The sequence below is a fragment of the Cynocephalus volans genome, chromosome 8 (genome assembly GCF_027409185.1).
Source record: "Cynocephalus volans isolate mCynVol1 chromosome 8, mCynVol1.pri, whole genome shotgun sequence".
Classification (NCBI taxonomy): domain Eukaryota; kingdom Metazoa; phylum Chordata; class Mammalia; order Dermoptera; family Cynocephalidae; genus Cynocephalus; species Cynocephalus volans.
The window spans coordinates 95241290-95258250 of NC_084467.1; the positions used below are offsets into that span (position 1 = coordinate 95241290).

The following is a 16961-nucleotide window of genomic DNA, read 5'->3' on the forward strand; positions in this document are numbered from 1 at the left end:
CCAATCAGGAGAGGAACAGAAGGACCTAGGAGGCTGTGTCAGCCAGACGTGGTGACCAGTCAGAATTAGGGAGAGAGAAGAAAGGAGGGAAGGATGCCTCTTAGCTTCTGACTTGGGAAAACTGGGTAGATGGTGGGACATACTGGCAGTTCCATAATTTCCACACGGAGGGGGTTAGGCAAGCAATCTGGCCGGAGGATAGAGGGGCAGTTAAATTGATTCGAGCACTTCTTATAACATGTGAAAGAATAGGAAGGTCCAGTGAGCTCATGAAGGAGCTGATGTAAGAAATGATGAAAGAACAGGTCCTGCATTGGGAGGATCCTGCTCAGAAGGAAAATGGACTGTGAGATCCACTTCTCTAGAAGTCCTAATCCCAGATCTCCTGCCTGTACCCCCAACTCCACTCCCCCCAAAAACTCACCTTGTGGAAGTCCTGCATTTGACTATTTTCCATGAGAGCAAAGGGACAAATCCTATAAACTAACCCAGATTGTTCTCTAGTCCATAGGAATGACACACGTGTATGCGTGTTTGTGCATATATATACACACTTCCCTCCCCAGGAGTAGGCTAGAACAGTTTGGGTTTTGTTATTCAATCCCATAATAAAGGTGCTTTTCTTGCTAACTGATTAGTCAACAGTTTGGTCCACAATTCTGAGCCAGGGAAAAAAGCTATGATGTTCTTCAAGGGGTCAACAATAATCCGTATTAGCTTTCCTGTGTTTATGCCACCTATATGCTGGCACATCTGACATCCTGATCATAATAGTAGCAAAAGAGAGGACACTACAGTTGAGCTACCTCACACCACCCCACTCCATCTTCTGCATCTTTCTCTCCAACTGAAGAGAGAATGATTCTCTCCACAGTGGGGACCAGGCCAGGGGGCTTATCCCTGGAGATTCCCTTTTGGTGAACTCACCCCCAGAAGTTAGAGTTAAGTATATGAGCCCACAGAGATTGTGACAAAGCTAAGACTAAAACGCAAGCTGTCACAGCAAACTCAAAAGCAAGCATTTCCAGGGACAACACCACATTTGGACCGTCGGCCACCAGATGGAGAGTTAAAGCAGACTGCATCTCACAGAGCATGAGCTGGTATCTCAGAGCAGCCAATTCAGAATCCCAGACTTAGCTAAGAATGCATCCTCACAAGATTTATCCTGATGACAACTCTGCCTATAAACACAAGTGAACAGAACAAGAAGGACAAAGGGGAAGGCTATAAAAATTAATAGGTATAAGCAACAACTGGTGAGGATTTAAAAAGAACACCATCATTACAGCACTAGAAATAATGTACTCTTCCTAATGCTTTAAAGAATCTGATTACAATACCAATAATCTTACGTCACTTTTTGAAGATTGTAGCCAATTCAATAAGACAATTAAGGCATCTATCTTGCTTAATGTCAGTGGGTTCTTTGAGATTTTAAGAAGAGATAAGAACTATTTGCTACGGGTCAAATGTGTCCCCCAAAAGTTCACGTGTTAGAAACTTGATCCCCCCTGTAACAATGTTAAGGGGATGGGAAATTCAATTATGATATTTGAAAGGTGGATCTTTGAGAGGTGATTGGATCATGAGGACTGTGGCCTTGTGAATGGATTAATGGATTAATCCATTCAGAGAGTAATGAGTTATCATGGATTTGAACTGGTGGTTTTATAAGGAGCATATGAGAGAGCTCTTGCCATTCTTACCAGGTGATACCCTCCATCGCTATAGAAAGTCCCCACCAAGAAGAAGGCCCTCATCAGATGCACCCCCTGGACCATGGACTTAGCCTCCAAAACTGTAAGAAATAAATTTCATTTCTTTATAAATTACCCAGTTTCAAGTATTCTGCTATAAGCAACAGAAATGGACTACTATACTATTCTTAATATATATTTTAAATAGAAGACTCAAGGTCATTCCAAATGGCGCCTTCTCTGGGAAGAGCTGCTAGCCATCCATCCCTGTGGCTCCAGTCAGCACCCACCTCCTCAGATCTTATACAGAAAGCTCTTAGTGGGGCAAGTCAGGGTGCATCTGGGAGTCAATGCAGTGATTAAATGCCTCTACTCTAGAGTAAGAGCTGTCTGGGTTCAAATCCAAAAACTTGTATTTACTAGCAATATTACCTTCAGCAAGTTACTTAGTTTTTAAAGATGTGGTTTTCTCATCTGTAAATTGTGATAATTGTAACAACCTAATAATATTGCAGTATTACATGAGACAGTGCATATAACATGGTTATGACGGAAATAGGCACTCGGTAAGCTCTTATTAACTGACTAGATTGCTCAAGCCTGAAGCATAACGTCTGCAGACAGTAGATGCTGAATGCAGTTTCGACTTATTCATTCAGAAAGCAAATATTATTGAGGACATACTATATACCAGACACTATTTGAAGTTCTAGGAATATAGCCACGAATAAGGTAAAGTCCCTGACCTCACAAAGTTTTCCTTCTAATGATGAGTCAGACAATGAATGAAGCAAACCAAAATAGTCTCAGACAATGTTAAATGCTATAAAAACACACAGCAAGGTAAGAGGGTGGTGGCAATTTTAGATGAGGTAATTAGAGAAAGCCCCTCTGTAAAGCAACATTTGAGCAAAGATTTAAATGGTAAGGAGTCAGTCCTACGGGCAGAAGAAAAAGCCAGGGTAAAGGTGCTAAAGCAAGAACAAGTTCAGTGTGTTGAGTGTATTAGGATAGAAAAATGGATGAGTGGATAAATTTCAATAGGATTTGAATCTCTCAGAGCATAATTCTATTTCTTATTATGATTCTTTTTGAACATTCCCAATCTGTGTTATCAGTTCCTTGAGGGGTAAGGATTATGTTTTATATTTATTTGTAATCTGTGCAAGTCACTCAATCAGCAGAAGATAATCAGCTGCAAGGACCTTTTGCCTCTGCTGACTATTAAATAAGAAAGCCCAAAGGGATTCTCTGTTCAGAATAAACACCGTCTACTAAAACATCCCTGAATAACTCCAGCCCACACTTATCATTCCTTGGACTTATAAAGCAAGCACTATCGGTCTCACAACTCCAGTAATAGATTCTATTTCTTTTTAACTGTTTCCTAATTGTCTAATTTCATTTTTACCTACTACCTCTATTATGACTTTGAGAAACTTCCAAATTTTACTTTATTGCCATGTTTCTTTACTCTTCATAGAGACACACAACAGGAACTAAAAACCAGTTGGAGAACATTTTCTTGGGAAGCTTTTTATCACCAGTTTAATTTTTAACCTTATAAATATCTTAATCATTAATTCTCCCCCTTCAGAGAGCTTATTTAAAAACCACAGTTAAAACCCACATTGGATGCAAAAATTGACAGTGGCTTAATTTTGCTGAAAATGTTCAACATACTCTATTAAATCAGGAAGGCCTTTGTAGATGTCTTCATCATTAATGATTTCTTCTGTTGGGAAGGGCCTAGGAGGGAGGGGGGGAAAAAAAACACAGATGAATGAGTAACAACCAGGCTGGGCAATTACCTCTCACTAAATATGTAAGCTTGTCTGCTGCCAAAATGGTCTGATGAGTCACCATGTTTAACAATCTCTAGGGCTTCCCCCAAAGTGCCTGCCCAGTGGCTGTGTCTGGGGTTCCCCCAGAGAGGCTGCAGCACCTGCTACCCCAAATCATCTGCAGCAGTTACAGCTGGTCACCACAGTCACATGTGCAGTTGGAGACATACAAATGTACTTATCTGATCTCCCACCCACCACACAACTGCAGGGTCACCTCGTAGCACCCACTGTAGCACCCCAACTCAGAAAACAAGGAGCCACGCAGGTGCCTCTGCCTTCAGCACCCTCTCTTTTCAGCTATGAGATCTGATCTGCCAAATAATTTCATAAGGATCATCCTTCCATGACTCAGTTCACTAATACAGATGAAAATTATTAGAAGACAAAAACATTGCACCCTTTGTGATTACTGACCCTGACATACTTTTCTACACAGACTTTGAAGTACTTAAATTGTATTTTTCATTTCATTTATTGGACAATTGAGTCAACCAGGGAAAATAGGGTGTTTGCTTTATCTCCTGCTCAAGAAAATCACACTTTATCTCCTATTCCTATCATTTGGCTTCCTTGTTAGCCTCATGATACTATGTACTTTTTCATAACACCATATAATGTTCTAAATGTATGCCTAAGCTAAGAAAATCACAGTAACTATACTATAGGGCCAAACTCTTTCTTTACAGGTAGCCAGCATATGATATGTTTGATAAAAACAAGAGGAACCATCAAAACTATAAATAAGCTTTAAATAATTACTAAATAATTGTATTGAAAAACAGAATTTAATGGTTTATGGATTAATATTTAAGACATCTGAAAAAACAACATGTATGTGAGAAATGCCAAAGTTTCAAAATCATATATCATAAATTTAGGAACTTTTTATTATGTTTTTATACTAAAACCAGTCCATTGTAGAAAAATTAGAAAATATAGATAAAAATTAATAAGGAAAAAAACTTTCTCATATATATCGTTCTAGAATCAAAAATATACAAATACATAAATATTGGATCATGCTTTTTTAAAATCTGCTGTTTACATATAACAACAGGAAAGATATACTGATGTGGAAAGATATTTATGCATTGAAGAGTGAATTAGGAGAAGTTGAACAGTTATGCAGCCTACAGACTGCCTCTATAGAGAGCTGCCAAACTTATGGCCCATTTCTAAGAAAGGATCTGCAGGGTGTCTCCCTGTGGTCACTGTCTTTATGCCCAGGGACTGGGCTGCCTGGCCAGTGCTGGTCACTCCTTAAGACGTGCTTGGATCCTCTCCCTTAGAATGTGAATGTGAGCTGGACACAGAAAAATGAAAGCAACAGAGACAGAGTGGCCTCAGGCTCACAGAGCCCTATGATGGCTGGAGACTGGAATACGGAGCCCTAAGGAAAGATGGTGAAAACAAAATCCACTCCACTTCCATGCTACTTGCCTGAGTAGCTGCTGAGACTGTTTTTCTTTATTTCCTAATGTTACTTATAATACATCTTTACCTACTGATCTAACTTAAGTATGTAGTATCTGAAACAGAAAAACCCAACACAACATACACATCTTTATTTCCATAGTTATCAACTGCATAATACTCCATTGCAAGGAGATGGTACAATTTACTTAACGAATTTACTTTCAAGGTTTTAATTTATTACCAAACCTTCAATCCATATCCTTGCACATACATTTTATACTTGTCTGATTATTTCCTAAACTTCCTAAAAGTTGTGAGTTATTGTTATGGTCTACTCAACAAGAAATAAACATATTATAACATCTTTTAACATATTTATTTACTTAACATTTGTTTGCCTTAATGAATCATATGTACAGAAATGTTGGAGGAAATTTTTAAAAAGAACCATGCTAGTGACAGTTATCAGTGTATTAAGAACAATATTTAGCCAACGTGTCTTATTCATCTCTACAAATAAGTTCTTACTTGCTCAACAATTTTCAAATGGGTAATGGATAACCATGCAATAAATAATCATTTCATTGAACTGAAAGGGATATATGAACCACAAAGAAATGAGCTTACCTGATTCCTGTGGCCAAAGCTATAGGTGTGCGAGAAAGCCGTGATAATGTTTCTATAACCTGAGAAAAGAGGAAAATGTTAATTGCATATGTATCTCAGAAGAGATATGCTGGATTTTTCCTCCAAAAAAGCAGTAGTTTTCTCATGTAATATTAACAATGACAGCAGAAACATAAATTTGCCCGTGCTAAAGAGGTGCAGAATGGGAAAAGCCATAATTGGGAAGAATACACATCTAGATTATACTTTTGTTCCTTTTTAATTTTATGACTTTAAGCAGATTACTAACCAATCTGAGTTGTAGCTTCCTTGTAAGTAAAATACAGAGTTAGACTAGGTAACACCACGCATCCAATAGCTCTACAGAATCTGGAATATCCTGCAAAGCTACGTTCTCCAATATACTACCCACTAGCCACACATGGCTATGTAAATTTTAATTAATTAAAATCTAAAAAACAAAAAATTCAGTTCCTTTGTCACACTAGCCACATTTTAAGTGCTCAGTAGCCACATGTGTCTACTGCATTGGACTACTTAGATATCAAACATTTCCATCACCACAGAAAGTGCTATTTGACAGCACTGCTATATAGCAAAGTGGTGTAGGGAATGGGCTCTTGAGCCAGATCATGTGAGTTCAAATCCTGGCTTGGCCATTCATTGGGCACACTACTTAACTTCTCTGGGCTTTAGTTTCTTCATCTAGATAATGCCTATAATAGAACAATGATCATTAGATTAAGCTAACATGTAAAATATTTAAAGTTATCTATTCTTTATAATCACCAACTTTAAGAAAATTGCCTTATTCTGAGTGTTTTCAGGAAAAGCTTCCTAAATTACCCTTGATTATCTGTTTCAAAGATTCTTCATGGAGATCTTCAGAAGCTAAAACCTAAATGTGCTCTGCTATAGTTTTAGCATTAGTACCTAGAAATTGTACCCTTCTTTCAATCTTTTCTACCCAAGATCACCTCTTTCAAAGACTAAGTAAAGAAGCCAATAACCTAAAATGTATTTTATCATAAAGTCTGTTTTTATAATAGATACAATTTGTCCTTATTTTCAAAACTGAACAAAACAAAACTTAAAGAGGTTCTACTATAACACCTCTTCAGATTTTTGTTTTTAAAAAGTAAAAAACAACAAAAATCTATCTCTGAGTTGAGGTAATTTTCTAATTCCTCAGTTCAAAGACAGAAACAAAAAAGCAGTCTCCAACACTCTGCTGAAGACTCATAAGAGTATTAAGCACACATATACTTATCTCATAACTTACTTCAGAAGGTCATATATTGTGAGAAACACACGGCTGGGGAGTAAGAATATTTAGAGCCCGGGTTCACCAGTTTTCACCTATGCTCACCTTTACTAGATCCTTTTAAAGGAAAACATACAAATGGTCAACAGGTACATGAAGAAATACTCAGCATCCTGAGTCATCAGAGAAATGCAAATCAAAACCACAATGAGGTATCATTTCGTCCCAGTTAGACCGGCCATTATTAAAAAGACCAAGAATAACAAATGTTGGTGAGGATGCGGGGAAAGGGGAACTCTTCTACACTGTTGGTGGGACTGTACATTAGCACAGCCATCATGAAAACAGTATGGAGGGTTCTCAAACAACTACAGAAAAAGCTGCCATATGACCCAATGGAAATCATCATGTCAAAGGGACACCTGCACTCCCGTGTTTATTGCAGCTCTATTTACAATAGCCAAAATATGGAAGCAACCTAAATGTCCATCAATGGACGACTAGATAAAGAAAACGGGGTATATATACACAATGGAATACTACACAGCCATAATAAAGAATGAAATTCTGCCATTTGCAGCAACATGGATGAGTCTGGAGAAAATTATGTTAAGTGAAATAAGCCAGAGAAAGAAACAGAAATACTCCATGTTCTAACTCATAACTGGCTGGAAGGAAGGAAAGGGGCAGAAGGGAAGGAGGGAAGAAGGAAGGAATGAAGGGAAGAAAGAAAGAAAAGACCACAACAATAAGGTGAACTTTCAGAAGGAAAGAACAATCCTAAGGATGCTATTGATGGTGGGGAGGGGGTTGGGGAAGTGATAGGTCGGGCAAAGGGCATAAAGAAATATCACAATTTGTAAGAATGAATATGCTAATAATTTTTTTTTAATGCCAATAATAACAAACTGCCTCTTGGAGTTACTGAAAGAATTAAATGAGATAATGCCCATCAAACGCTTAACTCAGTAAGTGTGAACTTTTACTATTCTATAAATTATATAGAAATAAAATTTAATTAAATTAAATAGTATGATGACTATAGATAATAACAATGTGTTATATTCTTGAAAACTGCAAAGACTGTAGATTTTTAAGTGTTCTCACCACAAAAAAGTTAAAAGTATGTGAGATAATACATATGTTAATTAGCTTTATTTAGCCATTCCACACTGTATACATGTTTTGAAAAAACATGTTGCATGTGATCAACATACACAATTTCTGTAATAATATAAATTTTAAAATAAATTTTAAAAAGTACATAAAGATTCTTTAAAAAAAAAGAAGGGATCAGAACTCTTTAAGATGATTCCAAAGGATTCAAAATAGCAAGGAGCATGGTGAATAGATGAGCTAAATTAGTGACCCCAAAATTCTATTTTCTAACCCAAGGCTCCTGCTGTGACTCTAGGGCAAAAAAAAAATAAAAAGAAAATTTAACTAAAAGACTTTGTGCAGTTTCTTCCTGGTTAACAGTATTGAACACATGCTATCAAAACAAGACACAAGATAAAACTCGATATCAATTAATTCCCCATGATAAAATAAAGATAAAGCATCTCCAGTGAGTCTGTAAATTCAGAAGATCACAAAATAGACAAACACTAACCGGTTTATCAAAATAAAATGATTCAAAATAAAAATAATCATCTGCTAGAATTTCAAAATTATGTATTACTGAGTGAAAAGTCTAGCTTTTGGAAGGTTCTAGAATAATCTGTGGAGTAGTAGTTGGACCACTGAATTAACTACAGTACATTGTACCCTACAGTACTACAGTATATTGTACTTCAGTATACCCTACCTTATGTAGCACTGCTATAAAGCTACGTGGTAAAATCTGCCCCTGATTCTATTTTATACTGTGGTCCCAGTACGGTCACTATTCACTAACAAGAAAAATAACAATAGCATTACTATGACTATGAATTTTATTATTGATATTTTATTATGTATTTAAAACCAATGCATTTTATTCCTTGGGGATATTTTCAATAATGATTATGATGTATCTGCAAAATAAAAATGTTTTTGTTCCTTTTCTCACCTACAACCAGAACAACCCATCCCCTACTTGCCCCCACAAAAAAACCCCAAAAACTATGGCTTGAGTCTTTCATACGAATGTCCACCAGAGGGAGCCAGATGACAGTACATTAGTCCTAAATTCAATGTTTTTAAGTACAAATATTTCAGAAAATCAACAAGCTGAAACCAACTCACATTATTTATTTAAGGGGGGTTATTTATAACTATTCAGTAACAGAAAAATAACAAAGATACAAATTCAGTGGATATGGGGAAATGGAAGGATACCATATAGTATATCTTAAAATGAGTCTCTTTTATGTCTATCTTATCGTATATCAAGTTCATCCACTAACCCTAAGTTTAGCCAAAGCAAATAAAGACTGTTTGGTCAATGTAGTGTTTTTAGAACAACATGTGTTCTATAAAGGCAGGGTGTATCCGGATTTGGAACAGACAAGTATACAAATCAATGCCAGATTCTCAAGTCCTCTGTGAAGAGACTGACCTGCCATTAGAAACATCCATTTGAGAACATTTTACAAAAGAAAACATCACCAGGGACACTAAGAAGACTATTTCCCCTGCAAGGTATTAATTTCTAAATTGTTACCTCAAAATGGCATGAAATTATGGGTATGTACTCCCAGAAAGGAAGGTAACTAATACAAATATTTCCAAGTTAATAGGCCAACAATGAACTACACTACACCCACATCATGGATTTTCTTTCTTTACCTACATCCATCCCGTGGTGGGTAAGAAGAGTGGCACTGGTGAAGAAATGAAAACAATTCTGGGTAACATAAATAAGAGCTACTGCCTTCCTGCGTTAGAGAGGTGGGTCCTATCCCAGACACTGTGAAGGATCACTGAGAAAGTTTAAGAAGGAACATAACAGGGTAAAAACTGCATTTTTTAAAGATCACTCAGAAAGTGAAGACAGACTGGGGTACGAGGACACGGGAAACAGACAAGGGCCCAGGAGACCAACCATCCAAACGAGAAACAAGAAGCCTGAATTAGGACAGCAGCAATAGAGACAGGTAAGAAGGGGAGATGTGATTAGCATTTAGGAAGAGCGGCTAGTGCCCTGTGAAGGCTGAGGGAGGCAGAAGAACCCAGGATGACCTGGCAAGCTGTCAAAGTACTGGAGGTGGCCAACTCCAATGCCAACCACCCAGACAGCCTCTGGGATGCCCCCAAGCAGGAAGCTCTTGTTCTGTGTACCTCTACATGGCCGTCCTGGACTTCCTGAACTCTTCTTGAACTCAGAAAGGCTGTCCCCTCCTCCAGGGAACCTTCTCTGGCCATCTCCCACCCCCAGTCTAGGTCCTTTGTGTCCCCATAGGACCCTGGACATAACTCTGCCCTAGCACACATCACCTTATTTAAAATGAAAATTCACTGGCTTTTAAAGATATTTCAAAAGCACACATTTATTTTGTCAAATTGAAATAATAAGTTGCACATACAATTTGCCCACCCCCCCCCACCCCCCACCCCTGCCTAAAGGGACCAGCCATAACTAAGAATATGTTTACAGAGCACAATATGATATTTGGGTACATTTATATAGTGTACAACAATCATATCAGGGTATTTAGCATATCCATCGCTTCAAACATTCGTCACCCCTTTGTGTTGGGAACATTCAGCATCCTCTCAATCAGCTACTTGAAGTTATACAGCCATTGGTTGTTGACTGTAGTCTCCCTACGGTATTACAGAACACTAGATCTCATTCTTCCTCTCTACAATTTTGTATCCATTGATCACCCTCTCCTCATCCTCCTGCCCACCTTTAGCCTCTAATAACCGTTATTCTACACCCTACTCCTATGACATCAACTTTTTTAGCTTCCATATACAAGTGAGGACATGTGGTATTTCTCTTTCTGTGCATGGCTTATTTCGCTTAACATGATTTTCTCCAGGCTCATCCATGTTACTGCAAATGGCAGAATTGCATTTTTTTTAATGCCAAGTAGTAAGTATTCCATGGTGTATATATATACCATATTTTCCTTATCCAATCTCCCACTGGTGGACATTTAGGTTGGTTCCATATCTTGGCTGTTGTGAATAGAGCCAAGATGAACAGGGTACAGGTATCACTTCAATTTGTTGATTTTCTTTCTCTTGGATATATACCCAGTAGTGGGATCGCAGGATCATATGGTAGTTCTGTCTGTAGTTTTCTCAGAAACCTCCACACTGTTTTCCACATGGCTCTACTAATTTACAATTCCACTACCAACAGTGTATGAGAGTTTCCCTTTCTCCACATCCAGTATTTGTTATTTTTCTGTCTTTTTGATAACAGCCATTCTAACTGAGGTTAGATGATATCTCATTGTGGTTTTGAGGTGCATTTTTGTGATGACCAGTGGCGTTAAGCATTTTTTCACATACCACGTGGCCATATGTTCATCTTTGAATATTTGTATCTTTCCCAAGACTAGGAAAGTTTATAGCTATTATTTCATTAAATGTTTTCTGTGGGGCCGACCCCATGGCTCACTCGGGAGAGTGCGGTGCTAGGAGCGCAGCAGCGCTCCTGCCGCAGGTTCAGATCCTATATAGGGATGGCCGGTGCACTCACTGGCTGAGCATGGTGCGGGCGACACCAAGCCAAGGGTTGCGATCCCCTTACTGGTCACAAAAAAAAAAAAAATGTTTTCTGTGCTTTTGTCTTCTTCCCTTGCTGGAATGCCCACAAATTGAAAGTCTTACAGACTTTGTTCATGTTTTGAAATTCTTTTTGTCTCCCTATTTCAAAACAGCTGTCTTCGATATCAGAAATTCTTCCTTCTGCATGATTTAGCCTGCATGATTTATGATTTTCAGACGTATTTTTGTTTCATTCAGTGAACTCAATTCCATGATTTGTGTTTGACTTTTTTAATAATATCTATCTCTTTGTTTAATTTCTCATTCAGATCATGAGTTGTTTTTCTGACTTCATTAAATTATTTATCCATATTCTCTTGTATCTCAGTGAGTTTCTGTAAGATTATTAATTTGAATTCCTTTTCTAGTAAGTTGGCAATTTCTGATCCTTTGGGATCTGTTATCGGAGCATTGTAGTGTTTCTTTGGTGGTGTCAAGTTTCCCTGTTTTTTCATGTTTGTTTTCCTGTTGATATCTGTGCATCTGGTAGAACAGTCACCTCTTTCAGTTTTGTACAGTAGCTTGCGTGGGGAAAGACTTTCACCTGCAAATCCATCCTAGCGTGTTGATTGGGTAGAGTACAATGGCTTTGTTCAGAGTGGGTGCAGTAGTCTAGGCTCTGTGTAGTTTCTTCAGCTGTAATCCACTTTCACTACAGCTGTGTGTACCTCAGTGGCCTATGCTTGAAAGGTGTGTGGTGGCAGTGGCTCAGCTTCACTGTAAGTAGGCTCAATGTATTGGTTCTCAAGCTGGGGTGTGTACATGCTCAGTGTGGGCCAGTCACCTCAGGACGGGGCTGTCGGGCTGCTTCCCAGGCAGTGGGTAAGGCTGCTAGGTGGGACTGTAGAGAGGGCGCACTGCCAGCAACTTTTCGGGCAAAGTGGTCAAGGCCACTAGGCAGGATTATTGAGGGTGAGACCACCTGGCCATTTCTCTGGGAGGGCATAAATGCACTTTAGTTCCACTGGCCCTGGGGTGTGTTCTTCAGGGCAAGGACCTATGAGCTGTTTTTTGGGGGTTGGGAGCTTGGGCACATAGAACTCAGCCCACTGCAGCAGGGGGGTGGTCTGCCTGTCTAATCTCTGGCTGAGGACACAGGTATGTTCATTCTGCGCACCTGGGATTGGCTTCCCAGACATGCAGGACTAGGGTCACTCCTGTGCCCTAGCTTTGAGCTGCTGGGATCAGGGTGTTATAGCCTCTGTGAGTGTGTTGGAATGGCTGGGGAAGCTCTGTGGCTACTGACCCCAGAGCAGGGCATGCTCCCACAGTGGCTCTGGTTCCAAGATGGCACTGTACTGCATCAGCTTGGGTCACAAGGGTGGGAGATGGGGAGTGCACAATATTGCTCCTGTTTTGGAGCAATGCAGAATGTGTGTGTCCTAAGTAGCTCCCCACACTTGGCTCCATGCTTGCAAAGGCTGTAGAATCCTCCTGCAGTAGGAACCGCAAGCCTCTGTGATGAGGTTGGGGGTTAGTGTGAGCCCTCTACCTACCTTTTCCCACACAAGGGAACGTCTTTCCTGTGTCAATCCTGGAGACAGATATTTGGTGGCTGAGGCTGTGTGCCTCTCTCTTCACTCTGCTGGCATCCTGGGCTTTTATACTCCACAGGGATCTCACCAGTCTCCTGGTGCACTCCTGTGATCCCCTACAGACCTTCCCATCAATATTTATCTACTAGTTGTTCTAATCCTTTTCTGTGAGGACAAGCCCTGGGCACCTCTAGTCCTCCATTCTGCCCTGCCTCGATCTTTATTTATTTCAATGCTGTATAATATTACAGTGTATGTAAACAACATAATGATTTAGCCATTCTGCCAAAGAGCTTTCTCAACATTTAGCTGCAAAACCTGCCATTATCATTCTTACCAAATATCTTTTCAATTGTGTGCAGGTGTTGCCATAGGAAAAATTCTTAAATGGGATGTCTAAGACAAAAGGCATTATTATGGCTCTTCAAAATATGTGTATACATTTAGAGACCCCTGAAAAGTATGTAAGAACATAACAAGGCATTTTAGTAATCTGTTTGTCTGATTTTTCTGACTTGACAAGGGCAAATACCTTAAGGGCAGGAAAATCAAACTGCTTCTTCACTGTTGTATTCCCAACACCCAGTTCACAGACAGGCTCACAACAACCACTTAACACAAAAATATTTCTTGCTCAAACAAATGAATGAGTAATACTTACCTCACAAAATTGTTGTGAGGATTAGGGATAATATGTGTTGAGATATGTACAGGGTTTAGCCTGGCACAGGTGGGAAATAAGTGAATAAAGAAGAAACCCATTATGAAAATTAAATATTAACTATGAGAAAAAGTTATTTATCTCCTCAAACATAGAGCCAAACGAGCATGCTAGCACCCTCCAAACTTTTCCCCCAATGATGATTTTTATTTTGTTTGAGCTCTTTATTTTTACCATCCCATTAGTGAGTTTAAAGCAGCTTTCAAAACAGAATGACTGTATTGTACACTGATAAGGGTACCCATTTTTATCTATTCTCTTCATGAGACCTTCTGGAAAATTCCCACTCTGCTTATCGAGCATATTAGCACTGTTGATACTGTAACTTTTAATTAAAACAAGTCATCCATGCAGAAGCAGTATGTTATAGCTACTTCTAAGGTGCTGAGTTAAGGAAACCATGGCCATAGAGAATAACTGAAGGGAACCATGCATGCAAGTCTGCCAAAAAGTTGCTAATTAATTGTGGACTTATCTCCTTGAATTCTCTATTCTTAAATTTTACTTCTTAACCCACTCTCTGACCCAATGGAAAGGCTGTTATTGAGATTCCACAAGGAGCTGGGTTCCATGGAGGTTCCTGGGGAAGTGATCCTTACAAAGAGGTGGGCTCTGCAAGGGCAATCCAGTGACTGCAGGCTTAAGCCCCAAATAGGAGACATGCTTCATGGTTCAAAAAAGGGTCCACAACACCACAGCATCATGGATGCTGCAATCATGGCTCCTGCAGGCCACAGAGCAAATGCCATATGGGGTTGTGGAGAAAAACCCAGGCCCCAGAAGAGGTAACTGGGAGTATGGGCCTGAGACTGCTGGACTAGGAAATTCAGACAAAAGCAAAGGCCTGTAGACCAGGTCAATTGCAATCCAGAGGCAGCCCAGAGACCCGGTATTACCCAGGCACCCCATACATCAGATTCCCTAACAATAAGGCCCAATTTTAAACCCAACCAGATAGTGAGTTTCAGACTAACAATATACTTTACCTTATCTCTCCTAGGAAATCAACAGAACTCATTACCTTAATTTTCTTTGCAATTCTAATTTCATACAGTAAATTACCCCAATAGGATACACTGCAGCTTAGTGTTACTTCCAGTAACACATCTTAGAGATTTCCTAAAACACCTGGCTGTCACTTTGAACTGTGGGATGCTGTTGAAAATTGTCCCTAGCACCTCCTCTATAGGCAAAGCAAAGCAGTACAGTCAGAAAAGATGAATAAAACATTATTTCTGTATCAAGAAAATTCTGAACCATGAGAAATGAATTTCCATTACTCAAAAGGGTAGAGTGTGTGTGTGTGTATATGTGTATATATATACATATACACACACATATGTGTTAAATGTGTCCAAATTACAGTCTGTGCTGGCCTAGGTGACGATTGTAAATACAAGAATTAATCTATACTTTTTTTTTAATTTTCAAAAATCTGTCTGAAACTCTACAGATAACAAGATCCTCCCTTTAGCAAAGTCATATACTGGACTGGTTAAGAATGCAGGCTCAGGAGTCAGATTTTCTGGGTTCAAATCCCAGCTCCACCTCTCACTACCTGGGTAAACATGGGAGTTAAGCAGATGCTCTGTGCCAAGTTCCCTTACCTATAAAATTATGATTAAACATTTCTTATCACACAACATCACTGTGAAGGTTAAATGAGGAAATGTGTGTGTGTGCATGTATGTGTGTATGTGAAATGCACACAGAAGAATGTCTTGTTCCTCTACTGGCATTTCCTAATGCCGTCATCGTCGTCCTTGCCATTCTTCTCACCACAGGTAAATGAAGATTTGGTCTCTGCAAAGCACTTCAGAAAACAAAATGTGAGGTCTACCTCACATAGAATTAAAGGAGCTCTCAGAAATGACAATACCTAGGGGTGGACTCAGAGGAGCCTTGGCATCCATCCCACCACTATCTCCATCACTCCCACACCTCACTGCCCCCAATAAAAGAAAAATGTATGTAACTAGATGTCGGGTCCGCTGCCGGCCGGCTTGAACAGCCCTAGCCTTGTTATCAGTCTCTCCCTCGGTGTCCTTTCTGGTGGGCGGGCGAATGGCCCGGATTCCTCTTTCCCTCCAGTCCCATTGGAAGGAGATGGGGGAAGAGAGCCGTGAAGAGAGGTGAGCACGGCCGCCAGCCCCAACCAGCCCGTTAAAGGACACTCAGACACAGCGGGGGTTCTGTGGAGCAGTTCCGTTTATTATCACACAAGCACTTGCTTTTAAAGGCAAATGGGGAAGGGAGGTTTTTACATCCTCCAATCAGCTTAAAGGTTATGAGAGCGTGCATCCTGTCTCAATGCCTAGCTATTGCAGTCACGCAGTGTTCACGAGGGCAGAAGCGTGTATTTGGCCCATAAGGGCTAAGGCAAGGTTCCCGCAGACACTCCCACCCTACTTCCTCCCATCGCCATCTTAGGCTGCCACGTTAATACACCCTTGTGGGCCCATAATGGCGCCACTTGTAATGTCACTTAAGGTGGTGTTAGTTTTTAAGGCCCGACAACTAGAGTGTGTTTGTCATTCAATCACAATTTCAAGACAAGCCCTTTAGCTGAATCCCACCCCCAATAATATGGCCAACCACCCAGCTCTATCCTGTACAGAAACTCTAGAGCCACAATATTTTATTCAGTGATTCTTAATTATTTTAAGTCACAGATCCCTTTGAGAGTATAATGAAAGCTCTTGGTTACTTCCTCCAGAAAAAAAGAAAAAAAAAAAAAACTACACACACACACACACAATTCTGCATCTCACCTCAAGAGATCCAGGGACCTCTTGTAGCCCATTCTCACTCAGTCTCCTTTTTTGCCTACCAGAAAATCAAGGCCAAGAAAAATTAACTTAGCCTGCCCAAGGTCAAACAACTGAGTTGTTACCAGAGTTGGTACCAGAACCCAGGTCCCTTCTCTCTGTCCAAGCTACTGACCTTTGCATTTCCGCACCCTTTCTGTAAATCTGCTTTTACTCAGTGAACATCCTCTGAACCCTTGCTATGAGCTACATACACCAGACACACTTCAAGAGCTGAAGGTAGAAAAATGAAGACATGATACCTCCTGCTCTCAGAAAACCCACAGTCTATTAGAGAAGACCATAAAGATGGAGGGTGGTACATGAAAACACAGACTAG

At 39.8% G+C, this 16961-nt stretch overlaps 1 protein-coding gene across 1 annotated transcript in view; it reads right to left on the reverse strand.

Annotated features, from left to right (window-relative positions):
* Positions 1-16961, reverse strand: part of VAV3 (vav guanine nucleotide exchange factor 3) — a 350390-nt gene that overhangs the window by 192199 nt on the left and 141230 nt on the right. The window contains exons 3-4 of the mRNA XM_063105113.1: positions 5591-5649; positions 3384-3449 (exon numbers count right to left, since the gene is read on the reverse strand). Of these exons, the coding sequence (XP_062961183.1) occupies positions 3384-3449; positions 5591-5649 (125 nt within the window). The remainder of the gene's footprint in view (positions 1-3383; positions 3450-5590; positions 5650-16961) is intronic.